The sequence below is a fragment of the Suricata suricatta genome, chromosome 10 (assembly GCF_006229205.1).
Source record: "Suricata suricatta isolate VVHF042 chromosome 10, meerkat_22Aug2017_6uvM2_HiC, whole genome shotgun sequence".
Lineage (NCBI taxonomy): Eukaryota > Metazoa > Chordata > Mammalia > Carnivora > Herpestidae > Suricata > Suricata suricatta.
Genome location: NC_043709.1, coordinates 101,844,433 through 101,865,043, shown reverse-complemented (window position 1 = coordinate 101,865,043; position 20,611 = coordinate 101,844,433). Strand labels below are relative to the sequence as shown.

Genomic DNA, 20,611 nt, shown 5'->3' with positions numbered 1-20,611 from the left:
ATATTCAAACTATTTACACAAGAAGGAGCAGCAAGTAAAATTAGTTCCATTTTAAAGATGGGAAACAGAAGTTTAGAGAGATTACATAACTTTCCTGCCTTTCCATCCCTTAGCCTACCCCCATAGGCCAGCTCTCTGTGCCAGTCAACTCACTGCATCATAGCGTGTAATGGCTAAGATGTGAGTGCTCAAACTTGACTGCAAAGATTATTCACCACAAAACCCAGAATAGAGGAAAGAACCCCTGAACTTCAGTTTCCTCATCTGCAAAAGAGGGTTAGGTTCCATGCTTTCTGGGTTTCCTTTCAGTATTAGTCTACAATTAACCCAGGAGATGTGTCCTGGGGCTGGGACTTGGCATTCATAAGGACTATAGCACGGTGCTGAAGAATGTCAGCTTCTCAGTTGCTGTCCTGTTGCCCGCTGGTGGGCTTCAGATGAGTAACAGATGTGCCGAGTATCAACAGAACTCCAGGGCTGGATGCATTCAACCACAAATACCTTTAATTCTCTATCCTCATATGGGATACAAATATCTTTTCCTGTCCTTTTTTATGGGTGCTAATAAGAAAAAGGTTGAGAAGCACTAAATACAATAACTCATGTGGCATTGAGTGGGAGGCTGGATTTAGTCTGCAAACCCAGGATAGGTTGGGGATACTTCTCCTTGTTGTCCCCAGCTGCCCCTTTTCAGAAACCACTGGCCCATTGGGTTGGTGCTTATCAGTAGTTTCTGGCCTACAGAGCCACCTGGAAAGGGATAAATTATAGATCTTAATGCAAGAGGCCTTGGAGAAAGTGGCAGCCTCAAGGCCCCACCCTCTGTGCAGAGGAAGCCATATCCTACGCCTTCCCTGCAGCTGAGGCAGAGGCAGGAACGTACCCGGGAGCAGACACGGACGGCTGTGCCCACGGCTCCCCACGGGCGGCCCGGCCCAGCTGCCTCTGCCCGGCCACAGCTGCTGGCAGGGAGTCTCCAGCTCTAAAATTAGCCTCCGGCTCTCCACCCAGGCAGCTCCACCACTCACTCTGGCAGACGAGGCCCTGCGGTGAGGTAATGACTGGGAGCCTGTCTGCCCCAGGACAACGAGGGGTTAGGGGAAGGCAGCACAGAGCAAAGTCCCGCTTTCCCATCATGGTCAGCCTCAGGCTAAAAATGGGGAGATGGGGGAAGCAAAAGCATCGGTGTATGTGGGACTTGACTCTTTGCTTTGCTTCAGCTTTTCTTCCATGTCTGCACCTAAGGGGTACACCCTGTCCTATTCTTAACTCCGCGCACCAAGGAAAGGAAAGCAAACTTCCTGAAAGTTTAAGATGTGGCAGGTTTTCAATTTGCCACAACCTTGTAAGGTCAGGATCATTATTCCCACTATATGGAACACCACAAAGATGCTCATCAAATTAGTTGACCTAAGTCAGTGACCCTGTGAGGAAGAATCTAGAAGTATCAGCCCCCTACTTTTGGAGGGGAAGTCTACTTCCCAGAGGGGCACCTCCAGGGAGAGCTCCCTCCCTGAGGCAGAGCCTGAGCCCATGACTCACTGACCCCATCTGTAGTTCCTAAGCTTCCGATAGTCTGGTCAAGAAGCCTGTGGTTGAAGCTGCCAAAATAAGCAACCAGCCTTTTGGCCAATCCCTAAGCACAAAACCCTCCCACCCCTGGGCTGAGGTGGGGAGGCAGGGGGTCCACAACTCAGAAGTACACAGGAAGAGTGGGTAGGAGGGCTATGGGAAAGATGACCATGGTCACTAGGGTCTGTGGAAATGCCCCCCAAAGTCACTAAGCATCTCCAATCAAAGGCATCCCTGAGACCCTAATGATCATTATCCCAGAATGATCGTTACCCAGGGCTCATACCGCAATCTGTCCTTCACTGTCCCCATCGATGGAACCTGTCCTTCCCAAGTAAGTGGGGGAGGAGAGAATGCTAGAGGGGGAAAGTGGAGGAGGGCAGCAGTCTCTGGGATAAGGGCCCAGCTCCCAGTCCTGCTTGAATGAGAAGTCAAGGTCCCACTGCCAGGAAAAGACTGGAGCCAGGATTTGAATCCAGGCATCTCTCTGAATCTCTTTTTTCCAATCTTTCTTTAGCCACTTCCAGCTCAGAATCCTCGGTACTGGTGCAAATACTTTTCTTTGGGAATAATGCTGGAGGGGGAGGGCATCTCAAGCACCAAGTAACCAAGCCTTCTCATTTACAAATAAGAAAACCATGGCCTGGAGGGCAGAACTGACTTGTATAAAGTCACAGAACCAGTTTGTATGAAAACCAAGATGGGAATCCAGGTCCCCTGATTCCCAGCCCAAGGCTCTTCGCCCTAACCATATGCCTAAAAGAAAAAGACCTCTAAGTTCTCTTCTAGCCCAAAGACTCTGTGATTCTATAACCTGACTTCTACTTTTCCCCTTCTGTTAAAAACAGATCTCAACTGATCATGCAATTCACCAGTGACTCTCCCTGCTCCTTAGCTAAACATGCTGGTTTCCTCTCACGTTTCATCCTTCTGGAACTTTTATCTACACCTGACACATTTGCTCACCTTTTTCCTTATCAAGACTCCTTAGAAGAATGAGCCCCTCCTCTACATTTCCCTCACTGCTCATTTTGTCTCCTTCCCTCACTAGCTGTAGGCAGCTAACAGTCCCCCAGCCCTTGCACTGCTAATGACCAGATTCCAAGGCCTGCTCTCTCTACCCCAGCTTTGGCAGTCCAAGGAACATTGGCCTGCTGGTCCAGGGGAGGGCTCTTGGACAAGATGGAACAGTGACACCATCAAAGCCATAGCCATGAGACAAAATACCCTCTGCAAGAGTTAAGTTACTCAAGAGAGATTCCAGACTGCATACCAAGGCCTGCTGAGCTTCTGGGCCATCCCAAAGCTATGACCTAGAACCAAGAGCCCACACACCTGAGTGAGCTTCCTTCCTCAGTGAGCGTAATAGGTTTGTGTGTACTTCTTGCCACCTCTTGCCTTAGTTTCTCCTCCATACAAAGTAGGTAGCAGGCTCTACCTTCTGTCTTCTGAGTGAACTCCAGGACTCATCATGCTGGGTGCATGTCATTTTCCCGCCCCCCCCCGCCCCCCGCATATGCGTCCTTAGGCTATGGCAGAGGACACCTCCCCAGATGGTTCAGAAAGGAGCAATCTTCCTTCAGGGAGAAGCAGACAACCTCTGATGTAAAATGTGGCTGTGACCAAAGTTGCTCCAAGTTCTCAGGCGAAAAGCTCCTTGTGAAAACAAGGTACTACTGTTTTCCCCTTTCCCTCTACTCCTTCCTTTACATTATTGGATCATGAAAACCCTGCCAGCTGGGGAAAGTGTTCACTGCTCTGGAACTTTCCAAACCTTATTAGAGATATAAAGAGGCAGAAAAAACATAGAAAAAAACAACCCTTTCTTGAGGACTTTTTTCTTGGTTTTAGAAGAAACAACTTTGGAGGTTTTTTCTCCTGCCTTGCAGGCTTTCCAATTTCTAAATATATGAACCATAATCATTTTGAGCAAACCAAGTTATGTACAATATATGTTTATCTTATTAAACCAACAGAAAACGATTTTGGATTTGTATGGGGCACTGAAAATTTTTATAATTCTTTCCCTAAAAGTATTACAATATATTGCCACTCCCCAGAAATTGGACCTAACTTTTTGTATCAACAAGTCCCTTAAGCACTTTATGCTCATTTCTTTTTCTCTAAATGGTAAATAACAACTTCCAACTGAATACCTTTTACTTTGACAGATGTTTTTCCATGACAGGTGGTATTTCCTGAAAAATATAACTAAAGCTTCACTATTGTAGAACGTTCCTTATGCAAATATTTTTCCAACTTTCATGCATCAGAGCAAAGATAAATTCTTATGCAACATGTTAAATCAAGCTTGAATATTAATTTTTCACCTCCTCTCTATAGGCTTCCAAACATATTCTGAACCCACTTACTACTACCTTTCTTTTTTTTATTATTATTTGTTTATTTTTGAGACAGAGAGAGATAGAGCACGAGTCGGGGAGGGTCAGAGAGAGAGGGAGACACAGAATCTGAAGCAGGCTCCAGGCTCTGAGCTGTCAGCACAGAACCCGACATGTCACTCAAACCCACAAACTGTGAGATCCTGACCTGAGCCGAAGTTGGACGCTTAACCACTGAGCCACCCAAGCACCCCTACCTTTCTGCAATTGTTCTTCAATTTCTCATCCATTTCATCTTCTACCCCCACATAGAATTGCTAGTCGTAGACTTCCATTTGCTAACTAAAACTAGGATTATGAAAACATCAGCCCTCATCAGCTTGTATCTTTCTTCCAAGATGAGAATAAAGGAGATGACATTTTTTTTAAATATGTACTTTTCTACCAAAGGATCTCATGATTTATGTGTTTCAAGACTCTTCTGATTTAAAATCAACTTCATCTATTCCTCTTCTCCATCCCTTCTCAACTCAAGAGGGTAAGATAGGAAATCATGAGCCCACTTGCCTTTTTTTTTAATGTTTATTTATTTTTGAGAGAGGGAAAGAGAGAGAGAGCATGTGAGCGACAGAGGGGCAGAGAGAGAGGGAGACAGAGCATCTGAAGCGGGCTCCATGCTGACAGCAAAGAGCCACTGTGGGGCTCAAACTCAGAAACCATGAAATCATGACCTGAGCCAAAGTCAGACACTTAACTGACTGAGCCACCCAGGTGCTCCCACCTGCCTTTTTTTTTTTTTAAAGAAGCTTTCCACTTCTTCCTAGAATGAGCTGATCTGAGGATGAGACGGTGTGGGGAACAAAAGGACCTGCTGGATTGAGAAATACTGCATATTGGGCTACCTTTGCAATATGAGAATTCAATACCAACAAGAGCTTCTTTGCAGGCTACCCTCAGTGATCAATCTCGATGCAGGGTGTCACTGGAGAAATGTCAGAAAATCCACAAGTCACCCCAACAGCAGCTGAGTTGGGTACATGATGCACCCCAGGCAGGTGACAATAACTTCAGCTCGCTCACTGGCAAGAAAAGCTAAACAGAGTGGAGGATGGGTTATATGCCTGCTTTGTACACTGTCAGACTGCTTGGATAGGTGGAAAAAAAGGACCTCATGAAACTCAGGCATTCTAAGAAAGCACTTTGCGCAAACAAGAAGGGAATGAGTAATAGCGGGGCATGCTGTGAAGAGCACTGCTAGGCACCAGGGGTTCCGGGCCCGGCACTATTCTCCAGGCAGACTGCTGAAAACTCTCTAGAACTTAAATTCTCCATCGGTGAAATGAGGAGGCTGTGCAAACAGATTACACTTTGAGAGACGACTCAAATCACTTTATACTGACAGTCTGCAGAGCTGTGTTGAAAAAGATTCTGAGACCTTATTTGGGCTCAGTGGAAGAATTACATGTCTCTTCAAATTGTCTGCCATTGAACGCCTGGGGGGTTCAGTCAGTTAAGCATCCAACTTCAGCTCAGGCCATGATCTCACAGTTCGTGGCTCCGAGCCCCGCGTCGGGCTCTGTGCTGACAGCTCAGAGCCTGGAGCCTGCTTCAGATTCTGTGTCTCCCTCAGGGCAGTCTCCCTGCCCCTCCCTCACTTGCACTCTGTCCCTCTCCCTCTCAAAAATAAATAAGCATCAAAAAAATTTTTTTTAATGTCCGCCATTGGCCTAGAATAAGAAATGCAGGTATTTTCCATCTCAGATTTTAAAAATCTCCGAGATCCATTTCTGCCCTAAAATTATCTAGGAGATATGAAAGACAGGTCCTAAAAACCAATCAAAAGATAAACAAAGGGGCTTTGAAACTTATTAAATGATTTTAAAAATCATAACTTAAAAATAATGACAATTTAAAAAGCAGCTAACATTTATCTTAAAATTAATTCATTTTTTATTGTATTTATTTATTTACTTAAAGAGAAAGCACATGCAGGGTAGAGAGAGGGAGACAGAGAATCCAATGCAAGCTCCGCACTGTCAGTGCAGAGCCCAACACAGGGGTCAAACCCATGAACTGTGAGGTCCCTACTTGGGCAGAAATTAAGAGTCAGAAGTTTAACGGACTGAGTCACCCAGGTACCCCTAGTATCTAACATTTATTAAACATTATGTATCCAGAACTGTTTCTAAGTACTTTCTATGTATTATTTCACTAAACTGCCACAACAAAATCCCAATGAGGTAGAACTATTAATATTCCCATTTTACAGATAAGTAACTGGGGAATATTGAAGCTCGGTAATCTGCTAAAGCACAGCTTATTGAGAGTTGGAGCTAAGATTCAAATTCCAGTAGTCTGACTTCAGGGAGTTTCTCTTCACCACTATCCTATGATGAAGGAAGAAAAGGAGGAGTAAAGACACTGGCAGAAGGCATGGAAGACACAACAACAACCTCAAAAGTTAAGGTAGGAAGGATGGCTGTGTCCATCTGGAGGAAATATGGACACCTGAAGCCTTTGCCAAGTCAAGCCAAGTTCGCTACCTGCCTCTTCCAAGCATTCCATCAATGCTTGTGAGGAGGGTGAAGCAAATTGCCATGACCAGATTTTTTGGAGCCATCATTGGCTTCTCTGGCAACCCTAGTTGGAGTACATAAGACCAACCCAGATGAAGTAGAAATAAAAGAAAATATTTAAAGAACCAAAAAAAAAAAAAAATCAACTTTGAGTTTCAGAGAACTTAAGTACAAGAGAAATTCCAAAAACGGTTAAGGTTGACTGGCATGGAAATAAGGCAGGATTCAGGGAAGAGACGGGGTTAAAGGCACAGGTAGAGCTTTGAAAAAGCAAGCATAAGGAATATCCTGGGACTGGACAGCAGTGTTCTGAGTCTGGAAGAAGACCAGCTCAACATGGAGGAGATACCAACTCTGGTTCTCCAAGGACAAGAAGAGGCAGTGAAGCTATTGCTCTCTGGATGGTTACTTCTAGAGTTTATACACGCTCTTCTCCATCTCCTACCAGTGGGACTGCTTCCTGGCTCTCTTTCTCCCACCTAACGTCTGTCTCCTGCACCTACAGTAAAGGGATTTAATTGGAAGGATATCCCCAGATGAATCAAACTCTGGGAACTTTCCATGTACCAGGTATTAGACAAAGCACTCAGGCAGAATTCTTGACTAGGAACCCATGGATAGGTGTCAGGGGCCTGTGTGCCTCACCAAAATAGCATGCCAAACATACAAGGGAGCAGCAAAGTTCTGGGGAGAGGATCCACTTTCTTCATAAGATTCTACAAGGTATGTGAGCCACAAAAGGTTAAAAATCTCTGCACTAGGGAGACAAAGGGGGTGGGGGGGTGCCCAAGTCCAGCACTCTAGAAATTCACTATCCCATGGGGGAAGACAAACACAGACATAAATAACTCTGATGCAAGGCAGACTTTGATAAGTGCACTAATGGAGGCAAAAAAAAAAAAAAAAAAAAAGCCGTGAGGGAAGGGGAACAGAGCTTGATTCCAGCTGCACCGCGGATAGGACATCCTCTACCCCATCCTGGTTTTGGGATCCAAGTCTGTACTGAGGAAAACCAACCACTACTACTTCTCCTCAGGTCCAGACAGAGCCTTTGACTAGCCCCTCTTTCTCAGGTACTCCCAGTGGAAAACTGAGTCTAAGGCTGACTCTCTTTGTGCCAGGGAGCTGAAGGAGGACATTGTTTTTAGGACAATGAGAGGCGGTAAGGAGGAGATGCTCAACCTGAGAATGAGCAATGACTTTGTTCTACATTTTTTCCCTCTTTCACCCAGTTCCCATTCTCTAAATTCCTGAGGTACTCTCAGTTTGTGTTCAAGCATGTCCTCTACCCCTAGTTGTCTATTTTAGGGAAGTCATTTCTCAGAGCACTCCCTCATTCTCCAAGCTAGTCTCCTCTCTCACCCCTGTGCCCAGAAATTTTGTGCCATCACCAGGCTTCATTTTCTTCCAAGAACTAATCACCATCTGAAATTACTTTGTTGATTTATTGGTTTATTATCTTTTTTTCATGAAATGTAAGCTCGATGACAGCAAAGGCTTTGAATTTCTGCTTCCCTTCAGTAGTCTAACCTAGAACATCCTCTGGCACATATCAAGGGTGCAATAAATATTTGTTGAATGGGGGCGCCTGATTGGCACAGTCGATTGAAAGTCCGACTTCAGCTCAGGTCATTTTTCATGGTTCGTGAGTTTGAGCCCCGCATTGGGCTCTGTGCTGACAGCTAGGAGCCTGGAGCCTGCTTTGGATTCTATGTCTCCCTCTCTCTGCCCCTCCCCTGCTCATGGTCTGTCTGTCTGTCTCTCTCTCTCTCTCTCAAAGATAAACATTTTTTAAAATTTACATATATATGTATATATACATATGTATGTATATATATATATATATGTGTGTGTGTGTGTGTGTGTGTGTGTATATATATATATATATTTGTTTAATGAATGTCTCCTGTCCCTTTGTATTCTCCTGCAGGACCAGCACAAAATTGAAGCCCTAGAGGGGAAAGTTTAAGGAGAAATGAAAGCACTTTTTACTCATGAGAACATCTGAGGTGCTGGTGGTGCAGGGCTGCCTTCAATTAAAATGATCATCGCAGTGCAGCCAGAGAACCTTGTGTGAAACCTACAACCCAACATTCTGTCACCTTCTACATCAACTTTACCACCAGATTCCATCACTTCTTCCTTTGACAGGTCTCAGCTAGTCTCTGTTACTCTATTCAGCTAGACACTCACTGCCCACACTTTCGGTCACTGTGATAACTACCTAAGTGGCTCCTCTATCTCAGCCCATCCTGCAAACTTCCAACAGTTTAATCTACCTATAATCATAGTTCCTAGGACCTAAGGTATTCAACAAACCTCTGAAGGGTCAAAGTAAAATCAGTGGATGAAAAGAAGAAAACACTGTCTTCATCACATCAAATCCCTGCTTTAAAAAAGCTAGGGGCACCTGGGTGGCTCAGTCAGTTGAGCATCTGACTTTGAGAGCAGGTCATGATCTCACAGTTCTTGGGTTCAAACCCCATGTCAGGCTCTGTGTTGACACTCAGAACCTGGAGCCTACTTCAGATTCTGTGTCTCCCTCTCTCTCTGCCCTTCCCCTGCTTATACTCTGTCTCTCAAACATTAAAAAAATAAAAATTTACAAAATCTATGTTACTCCCCATCAACTCTGAACTCAGCAACCTGGCACTTGAGACTCCACAATCATGTCACAACTGCTGTACCAACCTCAACTCCTTTATATCGTGTGAGCCTCTGTGCTACAGAATTTCATTCCATTTACCTAGCTTATGCAATATTCCTCAAACCTTTGCTTATACATACAACTCCCAATAATTACAGGCTATTGGCCTTGAAATGGTCTTAAAGATTCAAGCCAAAGGACTCCTTTTTGGGAAATACAGTGAAATACCGATAAATGCTGGACAAAATATAACAAGCTTCTTTTTACTTACATAGTTAAGCATTCCATAAAGTAAGGGAAATCTCCAGGGGCCAAAAAATGAACTGAGGGGTGGCTGGCTGATTCAGTCGGTAGAGCTCTTGATCTTGGGGTTGTGAGTTTGAGCCCTATGCTGGGCATAGAGCATACTTTAAAAAAAAAAATGAACTGAACACCAGAGCAGCAAGCAGATACTAACACTCTGACAGCCTCTTAGTTTGGGGCAACCAATAACTTTAGGTAATGGATTATAAAAAATAGATTTAAGTTGTTAAAAACAGAAGTATATAGTATTTAAATAGTATTTTAAATGGAACCAAATTTGAAGCACAACCAAATAAAACTTATAGCTTTGAAAAATATAGTCATTGAATCAATGAGAAAGTGGGGGCAATGCCTCTCTCTCAATTTCTCTACCCTTCATTGGGCCTGTATGGTTTCCCGTCTTCTCCTGGAAGCTCTCACCTGAGATCTGCTCCCCATCATCCTCTCCCTCTTTCCAGGCCCTCAACTCGGCCAAAACAAAAAAAGCAACCAGGAGCTGAGATGCTCCATTAACGTTCTGTCCCTAAATCATGAGGGAACCCTCAATGTCCTCATTCCTCCTGCCAATCTTTGACTCAGAGGTGGTGCTGAGCAGAGTTAGGAGGCCAGCTGTTTGGGGAGGGGAGGGTGTGTGCGTGCACATGCCTACATGCATCCATTTGAACCCAGGGTTGGCAGGCAGGGTGGAAAGGAGTGGATCAGAGGATTTGTAAGAAGATCTCAGCAGAGAGGCCTTTAATCTTTGAGGCAACTGCTTGTATGGAGACCATGTTGTCAGAAATGACCTTGGAGACCAAGCAGCCAGAAGCACTGGGATAGCTGCCACCTCTCAGTTCAGGCAACTGAGTCACGGAAGGTCAGGGCCAGAATGACAAAGACTGACTGTCCCCTTGACCCCTTAGTGACACCAGAGAGGTTCCAAACCTACTCCTGAAAAAGGCATCACCTTCCAAAGATCATGAAGCAAGCCCTCAAAAGAAAAGGCACTTGCCCAAGGACCCTGGATAAGTCAGTTACAGAGCTAGGATTTAAACTACGATAATTTAGTTAGGTTCCTGCCTTCCAGCCCCAGAAATCCCGAGTGGCTCAGGGCCATGCAGCAGAGTGACAGGTTACGCTCCCCAACTGCAGAGCTTGTGTGCCCTGACACATCTCCGACATATCTCTCATTTTCAGCAAAATCCTTGACCTTTAACCCATCTCTCCCACCCGCTAATGCAAATCTTGGACCAGGATGGGGATCGATGGAGGCAGTGCTGAATACCACCAAAGAAAAATAAGGGTGGTTAAAAAACATGTATTGGCCGGCAGGTGCTGGACATGGATGGCCTGGGTACTGACTGCTGAGGACTGGGCACAGCTGTGTTATGGACTGAGATGCTGAAGAAACGCTGGCAAAGGGCTAGCTGAGGAATGTATCTATCCATTCCTGCCTGTCCAGCCATTTTCTGATTCCTACAGGACTGTATAAACTCTCAGGGGAAGTGACAGGACCTAACATTCATTGAGCTCTTAACATGTGCAAGGCTTATGCTAAATCTAATTGGGCGCCTAATATGTGCTGGGCTCACTAAATCTTACTTAGTCATAAGAAAAGCTCTACAGGGAATGCATTATAACCCCTGCCACCCAGATGAAGCTTGAAGAGGACTAAACACCTTATGCAAAGTCCTGCAACTAGTGAGTAACAGAGCTTGGATTAGAGCCCTGCCTTGTCTTCAAAGTCTGTAATTTTTTCCAGGAACTATCAATGCTTTCTACTCCACTCAGTCTCCTACAAGAAAGCAAATGCTCTGTAAACATTTTAGGTTTTAAAATGAATCACCTCTGCAGCCATTCGACATTGGCAAAATAAATAAAAATTGAAAAATACATATGACTTGATACATAAAGTCCTTGGTCTGTTTGGAATGTCATTTCTCTGTAACCACTCCACCTTTCTGTCTCTTTTCCCCTTCCTTGGGCTCTTTTCCCAGGTCCTGATGCCGCAAAGCACAACTCTACCTGCTATGGAGTAGGATACATGTATAGCCCCTGCTAGGCACCCCAAGAACACAGGTTAAAAGAGGAAATTAGGGGTGCCTGAGTGGCTCAGTTGGTTGAGCATCCAACTTCAGCTCAGGTCATGATCTTGGGGTTTGTGGGTTGGAGCCCCAGGTCAGGTTTTGCACTGACAGCACAAAGCCTGGAGCCTGCTTTAGATTCTATGTCTCTTCTCTCGCTGCCCCTCCCCTGCTCAGGCACACACACTCTCTCTGCCCCTCCCCTGCGAAGGCTCTCACCCCCTGTCTCAAATTTGTAAAAATACAAATAAATAATGAATGAATGAATGAAATTGGTAAAAGAGGCAGATAACATCTCTTCCCTAAGCCTGTTTTCTTTTTTTTTAATTTTTTTTTAATGTTTTATTTATTTTTGATACAGAGACAGACAGAGCATGAGAGGGGGAGAGGCAGAGAGAGAAGGAGACAGAACCTGAAGCAGGCTCCAGGCTCTGAGCTAGCTGTCAGCACAGAGCCTGACGCGGGGCTCAAACCCACGAACGTGAGATCTGACCTGAGCCGAAGCCGGAAACTTAACCAACTGAGCCACCCAGGCGCCCCTAAGCCTGTTTTCTTATCTGTTAGTAAAAGGTCTGGATCTCTCATAGTTGTGACTTTATGCACCCATAAGCCAGCAGTCTGGGCAGTGGCCACAGGTCTTCATGTTTACGGTCTCACCATTGGTCCAGCAGGGTAGGCATACACGCTTGAGGTTCCCTGGCCTTGCTGACCAGTCCCCTTACTTGCTTTATCAGTAGTGAGAGGGTGCCCCAAGTTTTACTGAATTTTCCTTGTATTTCTGTCACTGTTTTCACAGACACTGGCTCAGGCCCTAACATCTGTCAGGAAATTCTAAGCTTTTAATGATACTCATAAAGAGGTGAGAATTTATTTCTGAATGTCATTCAACTTTTCAACACCTAAATAAGCTAAAGACAAAAATTATAAAAAGATCAGGGAAAGTTTTCTTTGGCTTTTTTATCTGGAATTCTTGTTTAAGCCACTCCAGAATCCAGCATCTGGTTATCACAGCCTACTATACTTTATTGTTTTCTTTTCAACAATCTCTTCGTCAAAGTAGGGGGATTACAGGTGATTTTTAATTTCTTATTCATGCTTTTATATATACCACAGCACTTGTATTGATTTCTTTTATGCCTTTGCTTCAGAAGAAGTTAAAGTGGTTTACAAGAATCATAGAATATGACAAACTAGAAGTCACTGTGGGGTACAAAGGCAAAATAAAGGTATAGGCAAAAAGTTGATATCAAAGACAGGTCACAAAGCCTTTTATACGTTTTTCAGGTGAACTGAAATTTGAATTCTAAAGTCTTCTAGTAACCAACATAAAGGAAAATACCTGGTGGTTATACAGTTTATATGGCCAGTAAAAATTAAACTAATTAAAAAAAAAGACATAGCTATTTCTCTCTCTTTTTTTTAAGACTTTATTTTTGGGGCATCCAGGTAGCTTAGTTAGTTAAGCACCGACTTCAGCTGAGGTCATGATCTTGCTGCGGTTCTCGAGTCCGAGCCCCACAAACGGCTCTGTGCTGTCAGTGGCGGAGCCTGCTATAGATCCCTGTGTCTGCTCCCTGCCCCTGCCCCACTACTGCACATGCGCCCACTCTCAAAACTAAGTAAACATTAAAAAAACATTTAAAAAATGTTGTTTAAACATTGAAAAAAAAGATTTGAGGGAGCCTAAGTGCTTAGTCGGTTAAGTGTCCGACTTCAACTCAGGTCATAATTTCATGGTTCCTGAGTTCAAGCCCTGCATCAGCCTCCACATTGACAGTACAGAGCCTGCTTGGGTTTCTCTCTTCCTTGCTCTATACCCCTCCCCCACTCAAACCTTTTCTCTCTTCCTCTCAAAATAAATAAATAAACTTAAAAAAAAAAAGGTTTTATATTTAAGTACTTTCACCACCCAATCTGGTGCTGAAACCCACAACACCTAGATCATGGTCACATACTCCACCGACTGAGCCATCCAGGTGCCCCCTAAGGGTGAGTTTCAAAGGGCTATATCTCATAGCACTTAGGTTCTTGGTCTTCATTGGCCATTCCTTAAGCAGTTATATCAGTTGTACTGGGGTGCCTACAGCACAAAAATGTTATTTTACAGGGGTTAATGTGTTCTAAATACACAGCTGTCATCTGGTATAATGAACATGCATTATTTTTATAATCATAAATATTAACTTTAAAATAAAGCACATATTTTTATACACACAGTATAAAAATAAGCTAAGTTAATCAATGTCCTTGTGATAGTAACTGAAAGGGAATTCAAGGGGTGCTGCTGGGGTACTGGTAATATTCTGTTTCTTCATCAGGGTGCTTGTTCCACAGGCACATTTGGTTTGTGAAAATTCAAGCCATACACTTATATGTGCACTTTTCTGAACATATAAGATACTTCAACAAAAAGTTACAAACAAAACAAAACATACATACACACACACACACACACACCCAGGAACCGCAAGGACAATTTGTATCCTTATTGTCTAAAAAAATTGGTTTAAAAAAATTGGTTTAAGTGCACCTGGGTGGCTCAGTCTGTTAAGCGTCCAACTCTTGATTTCAGCTCAGGTTGTGATCTCACCGTTCATGGGATTAAGTCCCAAGTCAGGTTCTGTGCTGACAGTGCAGACACAGCCTGCTCGGGATTCTTTGTCCCTCTCTCTGCCCCTGCCCTGTCCGCACGTGCTCATATACACTCACTTTCTCTCTCTCTCTGAAAATAAACTTTAAAAAAATTTTAAAGTTGGTTAGTAGTTAAGAAATTTTTTTAAAATTTAGCATAAAAAATAAATTACATATAAAAATATCACAAAGATAAAAATAATATTCATTCTTGCTTGTCTCATGTATACTTCTAACACTGAAAGTAGCACTTGCTAGAACCTAAAAGTCTGCAAAATCTTCAAGAGCTATCCATCATGGTTTGCTCAGAATAAATAACACATTCAGCCCAACGCCCTTTATATACACCATCCAAACTGTTCTCACCTCTTCCAGTAGTATTTTTTTTATATCAGGTAACATATAAATCTATTAATTGTGGATCACACGGTTAAAGGGGTCTGACAGCTCAAACTGTATGGTTGGCCTGATTTAGACCTCACCATCCTTGGATATAAGTAAAAGTGTTTGTGGAAAATAAAAGGGTAGGTTTTGAGACTGGTGGAACTCGGTACAGAACAGGACTCCAAGAACAGCTCTAGGCCCCCTTCCAAAGCAAACTCTGCTATGGCGACTGCTCTGCTCTGCTCCATAAAGCTCAGCACTAGAGGGCAAGACCAGGCTCTGTGGCCTGGAAAATTACTGCAGTACAAGTACCAGCAGCTCCTAAAACCAGCACAGAAGCAGTTGCTTCAGAAGACCTGGTGCTGCAAAGCAGTTATAACCATGCAGGGTGTCTGAACAACTCCCAGGACAGGGCGTGGGAAGTAGCCTCAGTGCCCCTGTGCAGGCAAATGGGCCCTCGACTTGGACTGAGGGTCCCTGGCTGGTGGGGGCAGGAGAGATGGCGAGGTGTGTTGCTGCAATTCGCCTGGTCATGTCAGAAGGAGAACGGAAGAGACCAGGGAAAGGAAATGCCAACTCTGGGTAAGGTCTCCTACCGTCACACATGGCGTTCCAGGTATAGACAACACTGGGTCCAAAGAAAACACACTTATAAAACAGCATTGATGGCTAAATTCTTACCCTTTGCATATGTGTTGAAAGGTTATTGTTGTTTATATGTATTACAGTACAAGGAAAAAGAATTCCTAGGTTCTATTCTTGGACTGGTCACTGATAAACACAGTATCTGTCAGTGGAAAATATCAGGTGCTTGGAAATTCAGAGCTTACCATCCATAACCAGGAGGTATTTATTCAAGTGCCTAGTGTGGACCCAGAATTGGACAGTGATTTGAAGATGCACACAGCAGTCAGGTAACCAGGATGGCAGGATAAAGAGACATAAGTAGGATGCAGGAGCAGGAATTAGAGGTGCCACGGGAATGAAGGGCAGTCCGGCCAGCGCAGCAGGAGACATGGTCCCAGGCCTCCCAGGGGGCAGGAAGCAGTTGTGCCTCCCATCAACACTTACCTCTGCCTGAGTGTCAACCCTGAGCCACGCCATCCTCGCTTCTGCCCACACACAGGTCTCATTTGCTTCTCCCTCTCTCCCTGCCTGCATCTCCGATTACTATTCTGCGCTGAGTTACCTGTTACTGGAGGGTCTGTATCCTTTCCAGGTCAGAATGGCTGTGGTGATCCCAGGAGCTGACATCTGTGGGCGTGCCTACCTCACCCCATTCAAAGTCAATCAGAGATCACAAAGGCCAACCAGAGAGATGTGTGACAGATTTAAGGCAGCAAAAGCCGATTAATTCCTGGACTTGAGAACACTTAGAGGTTCAGCAGGTAAACCTGGCACTAAAATGGAGACATAGCAGACCCGGCCTTGTGAGATCTAGAAAGAGGCTGGTGCATGCTATCATTCTGCCCTGGCTCTGCGCCCAAATGCAATCTCTTGGCTCCAGCAACAAGTTAGTCCCAGCAGTAGGTCAATTATAGAGCAAAGAACCTAGAAACCATTTTAGTCCAGACCTCTGCCCTCAGGCAGGATTTAGCTAATCCAATCTGAACAAATGGGTATAACTTGTTAAAACCTGCCAGAATGGAGGTCCAATAATAGTCTGTTCCCAGGGCTGCTTTTCAGCTGGCACACACCAGTACAGTCGTATCAGTTATTAAAATACAGAAATACTTAAGAACATGTTGGTATACGGTGAGTGCCCCAAGCCCTCGGAATGCCCCACTACCACCCTGACCTGTCCCCAGCAGAGCTTCATGACTCAGCAGCTAAAGGGTTAATTAATGCCAGCCATAGCAAGGGACCTTCAGGACCCAGTTCAGGCATCATCCATACTAAAGTATCTTAACACTGTTTTACCGTTGCCGGTTCCATCCTACAATGCTACCTACCCTATTCTAGAACTTCCAACTGCTTTTTCTTATCTACAGAATAAATGCCAGTCTTTGAGGTTGTTATTCAAAGTCTTTCAATAATATAGCACCATCCTATATTCTCCCTCCTACTCTCTGTTTCATCAAACCCAGATGCTCAACATTCCCGAACATTAACTTTTCCTTGGTCTTTGTTTACATTGATCTCTGCCCGGAATAGCCTTCTCCTTCCATATCCATTAACATCTTATCCACTCCTCAAGATCTCCTGAAATGTCATCACTTGCATGAAATATTATTTGAAAGAGCCACATCCCATCTCCAGAAGTGTCACAGCAACATCTAGATTCTCTATTTGTAAAACTTAATGATTGTTTCATATTATGATTATTTTTGTATATGCACCTGAACTCTCCCTAGAGAGACAGCTGCTGCAAGGGCAGAACCATAACCTAGTCATCATTACATCTAAGGGACCTCGCACAATGTCTCGCTCAAGGTATGGGCTAAATAAGTATTTCTTTGAATGAGTGAGTGAACAGCTCTAATTCTTTTGTCCAAGGGACCCATTTTCTATCTGTTTAAGATTTGGGTTGTTTTTCTCTAAGGTTACTCCACTTGTGGTTGTATCTCTTTCTACATATGGAGCCCAAATTGCACATCGTCCATATCTTAAACTACTGGGTTATTCCATGAAGATGAAGCAGGAAGCATGCTCCCCTGTCATTACTTTACCACCCTGGAGTTTGTGACTGCCATTTCTCCATTCGCTTCTTCCAACATCAGATCAATGTACCCGACACACAGGGACAGGCAAATGAAAGGTTCTTGGTAAAGGAGGCTGGCCTTACAGATGACAGGAAGACCGGTGGTAGACTGAGTTGGCAGGGCTTGCTAGAGAAGGAGGCAGCGTGGCTTGTTGGGAAGCAGAGCCAAGATGGGACTCTGGCTGCTGTGGTCAAGGCCATGGATGCAGTCCTGGGAGGGAAGTTTTATTGCCCTGGTTGCTGTTGGTATGCCAGGGTGTAAAGGAGGGAATGCTAGTAAGACTTTCCTTACCTGTATTTTTAAAGTCTTCCTCCCCTGCTCTCCCTCCAGAGGAACAGCTCTGAGCTGGGAGTAAGACTTATAGGACAAGAGAGGACTTTGATGAAAGATGTCCAGACTTCTTAAAAACAAAGAAGGCTGGGAAACAAGGAGCCAGAAACCACAGCCACTGTCTAAATCTCATTCCTAAAGGAAGTCCAGGAAAAAAAAGAATACAATGAGACAGCCTAGCATGAAAACACTCCACACAGCAGATAGGTTTTGGGGTTCTAAGAGGCCGAGAAGAAGAAACAAATGGCCCATCAGTACCTAGGTTTGAACTCTCATTAAAAATGATGGTTAGGGGCACCTGGGTGGCTCAGTTGGTTGAGTGTCCAACTTCAGCCCAGGTCATGACCTTGTAGTTTGTGGGTTCAAGCCCCATGTCAGGCTCTGTGCTGACAGCTCAGAGCCTGGAGCCTACTTTGGATTCTGTGTTTCCCTCGCTCTCTACCCCTCCCCCATTCGTACTCTTTCTCTCAGAAATAAATAAACATATAAAAAAGATGGTTAGTATGGCACCTGGGTGGCTCAGTGGGTTGAGCGTCTGATTTCAGCTCAGGTCATGATCTCATGGTGAGTTCAGGCCCCACATCAGGCTCACTGCTGTCAGACTGTCAGTGCAGAGCCTGCTTCGGATCCTCTGTTCCCTTCTCTGTGCCCCTCCCCTGCTTGCACGCTCCCAAAAATAAATATTTTTTTTAAATGATGGTCAGAGAAATAAAGACGTTGCTGAATTGGAAGCTAGGAACATTTTTCTGGAGGAGGGTCGTTGGGAAAGGAAACAAAGATTAAAGAAACCCAGTCAGAGGGGTGCCTGGGTGGCTCAGTCTGTAGAGCAGAAGACTCTTGATCTCAGGGTTGTGAGTTTGAGTCCCACACTGAGTGTAGAGATTACTTAAAAATAAAATCTTAAAAAAAAAAAAACCCAAAAGGCAACCCAGTTAGAATTAAGATTCATCTAGAAGGGAAATCAAACAGACACAAGAATTGATAGCTAAGGAAGAGAAACACAAGAGGAATAAGAAATTAGGAGCCAGGGTATGAGATTATGACGATGGCAAACTAGTTCTGGTCTCCAAGGAGAAAGCACACTTGAAGTAAGGGAAAAGTGCATTGGGAAGTGGGAGGGAAGGAAGGGACATCACTAACTTGAGGGTCACAAAGCAACAGCTTTCCTCTGTTTTTAACCTGTGCAGGGGATCCCACTGGCTACCACATTAACAAAATGGTGGCTACATTGAGAAGAGGGTCCCAAGGAGGAGAGAAGGGAGATCCCTTCCCAGGGCCTCCCACCTGCACACACTCCCTCTGGGCATGCCCACTTGGGACTGAGTGGCCACAGTATAGAAGAGTAGGCTCACTCTGTGTTTCAGAGGGAAGAACAAGGCTCTGGGGAGGGAAGACTGAGCTATGGGAAAACAAATTCTGGTCATCGGAACTCTACTATTGGGAGCTGTGGGGCTGTGGCTAAGCAGAGCCCTCTTCATGATGTGCCGAGCTCTGTGGCACTGGAAATGCGCAAGCAGGAGACATCACATAATCTAAGCATCCAGACTCCAAGGGACCTTGGAGATCATGGAGTCCAACTTTCTCCTACCTGAGAAACTGTCATTTTCCCCTTGATCCTCCAACTAGTTAGTGGCAGAACCAGGATTGGAACCCCAGTCTCCCAACTCACAGCCAGAATTACTTCAACAGAGAGGTTCTGCCATAAATACACGTCTCTACCCTGAACCAGCTCAATTACTGACCTAATTCCCTCTCTTTGGCCACTGCAGGAGACAAAGCACCACACCCAACTCTGGGCAGAGCAGTTGACACAAGGACTTGTCCAAGCACCTTCTCACCACCAAAGTCATCACCACACCTTCACAATTTCCTGAAAGTGGGAACTGAAGGCATGGAAGACAATGTGCTAGAACTCCTCAGGCTTGGGCAGGGGACCTCTTCATCTGGGAGTTCCTTCACTCTTTTTTTACCTGCTATTACTGTCCTTTAACAGTCCCTGACACTTTTGGAGTTTTACTTTGTTAGCTCCATCAACGGTACATTGAAAATGACCTCGGATAGCCAGGGCTGTTGAAGTAAAACGAGAAAGAGGCCCTGACCTCCCATTTCCCTAGGAGGAAACTGAGGCACAGAAAAATTAAGTGGCTTTATCTAAGTTAAAAAGAGGAGAAGGAAATCAAACCACTGCCTGGTCCACCGTGCCCATGGTCTCTCCATGAGCAAGGTCTGGAGAGTTTAGCAGGTTCCGCAGCTTCGGATAACTAGTTGGACGGACGGCCAGAACGAGGAGAGGGTCGGCTCAGTAAGGAAGAGGAAGGGCCAGGGAGGGGAGCGGTGCAGGGGAAGGGGGAAGTAAGGGGGTCTCGGAGGTATGGTTAAAAAAAACCCGACAGAAAGCGCAGCAGGACTGGAAACGGGGCGAGCCACAGAGAAGGCGCTGAGCAAAGTTTGGGCCGCGCTAAACGGAGCGCGCAGCTTCGGCGGACACGGCCGAGGGCACCGGGGGCACAGATCCCCAGCCGGCCCGTGGACCGTGCGTTTCTCTGGCTGAGGGGACTGCGAGCCTAGAGCGCAGGATGGAGGTGCCCGGCGTTTCGGCAGGCATTCCCGCGGGCCGGGCGGGAGCCGCTCTCCCCGTCGTCCTCCTAGGGGAGCAGCGAGCAGCCCCAAGGATGCCCGGGCGGACAGGCCTGGGCTCGGAGCTCGGCGACCGGCCCCCACACCCCCTTCTCTCCCGGAGTAGGCAGCGGGGCGGCATCGGGCACCTGGACACCAAATTGAGTTGGAAATCGGGTCTGAGGATGAGAGGCGGGTCTCCCCAACGCGGGGGCCGCCTCTGGTGCCTCCTCCCACCTCCGCGCCCTCCCCGTCCCCCCCGGTGCTACTTACTCCGGTTCAGGGGGTTCCCACCAACTTGGGCCGACGCAACCAGCTCCAGATAAAGAGTCCAGAGCGCCACGGACACCAGGGCGAGCGCCAGCAGCAGCCGGAAGCGCCTCCGCAGCAGCTTGACCGGGCGCAGGAGCAGCAGGAGAAGCGCGGCCCGGGGGCTCCCCATGGC

General features: G+C 45.5%; 1 protein-coding gene across 1 annotated transcript in view; it reads right to left on the bottom strand.

Annotated features, from left to right (window-relative positions):
- B4GALNT3 (beta-1,4-N-acetyl-galactosaminyltransferase 3) overlaps positions 1-20,608 on the bottom strand; it is a 91,863-nt gene extending 71,255 nt beyond the window's left edge. The window contains exon 1 of the mRNA XM_029954577.1: positions 20,440-20,608. Coding sequence (XP_029810437.1) covers positions 20,440-20,608 — 169 coding nt within the window. The remainder of the gene's footprint in view (positions 1-20,439) is intronic.
- Positions 20,609-20,611: the final 3 nt, after the last annotated feature.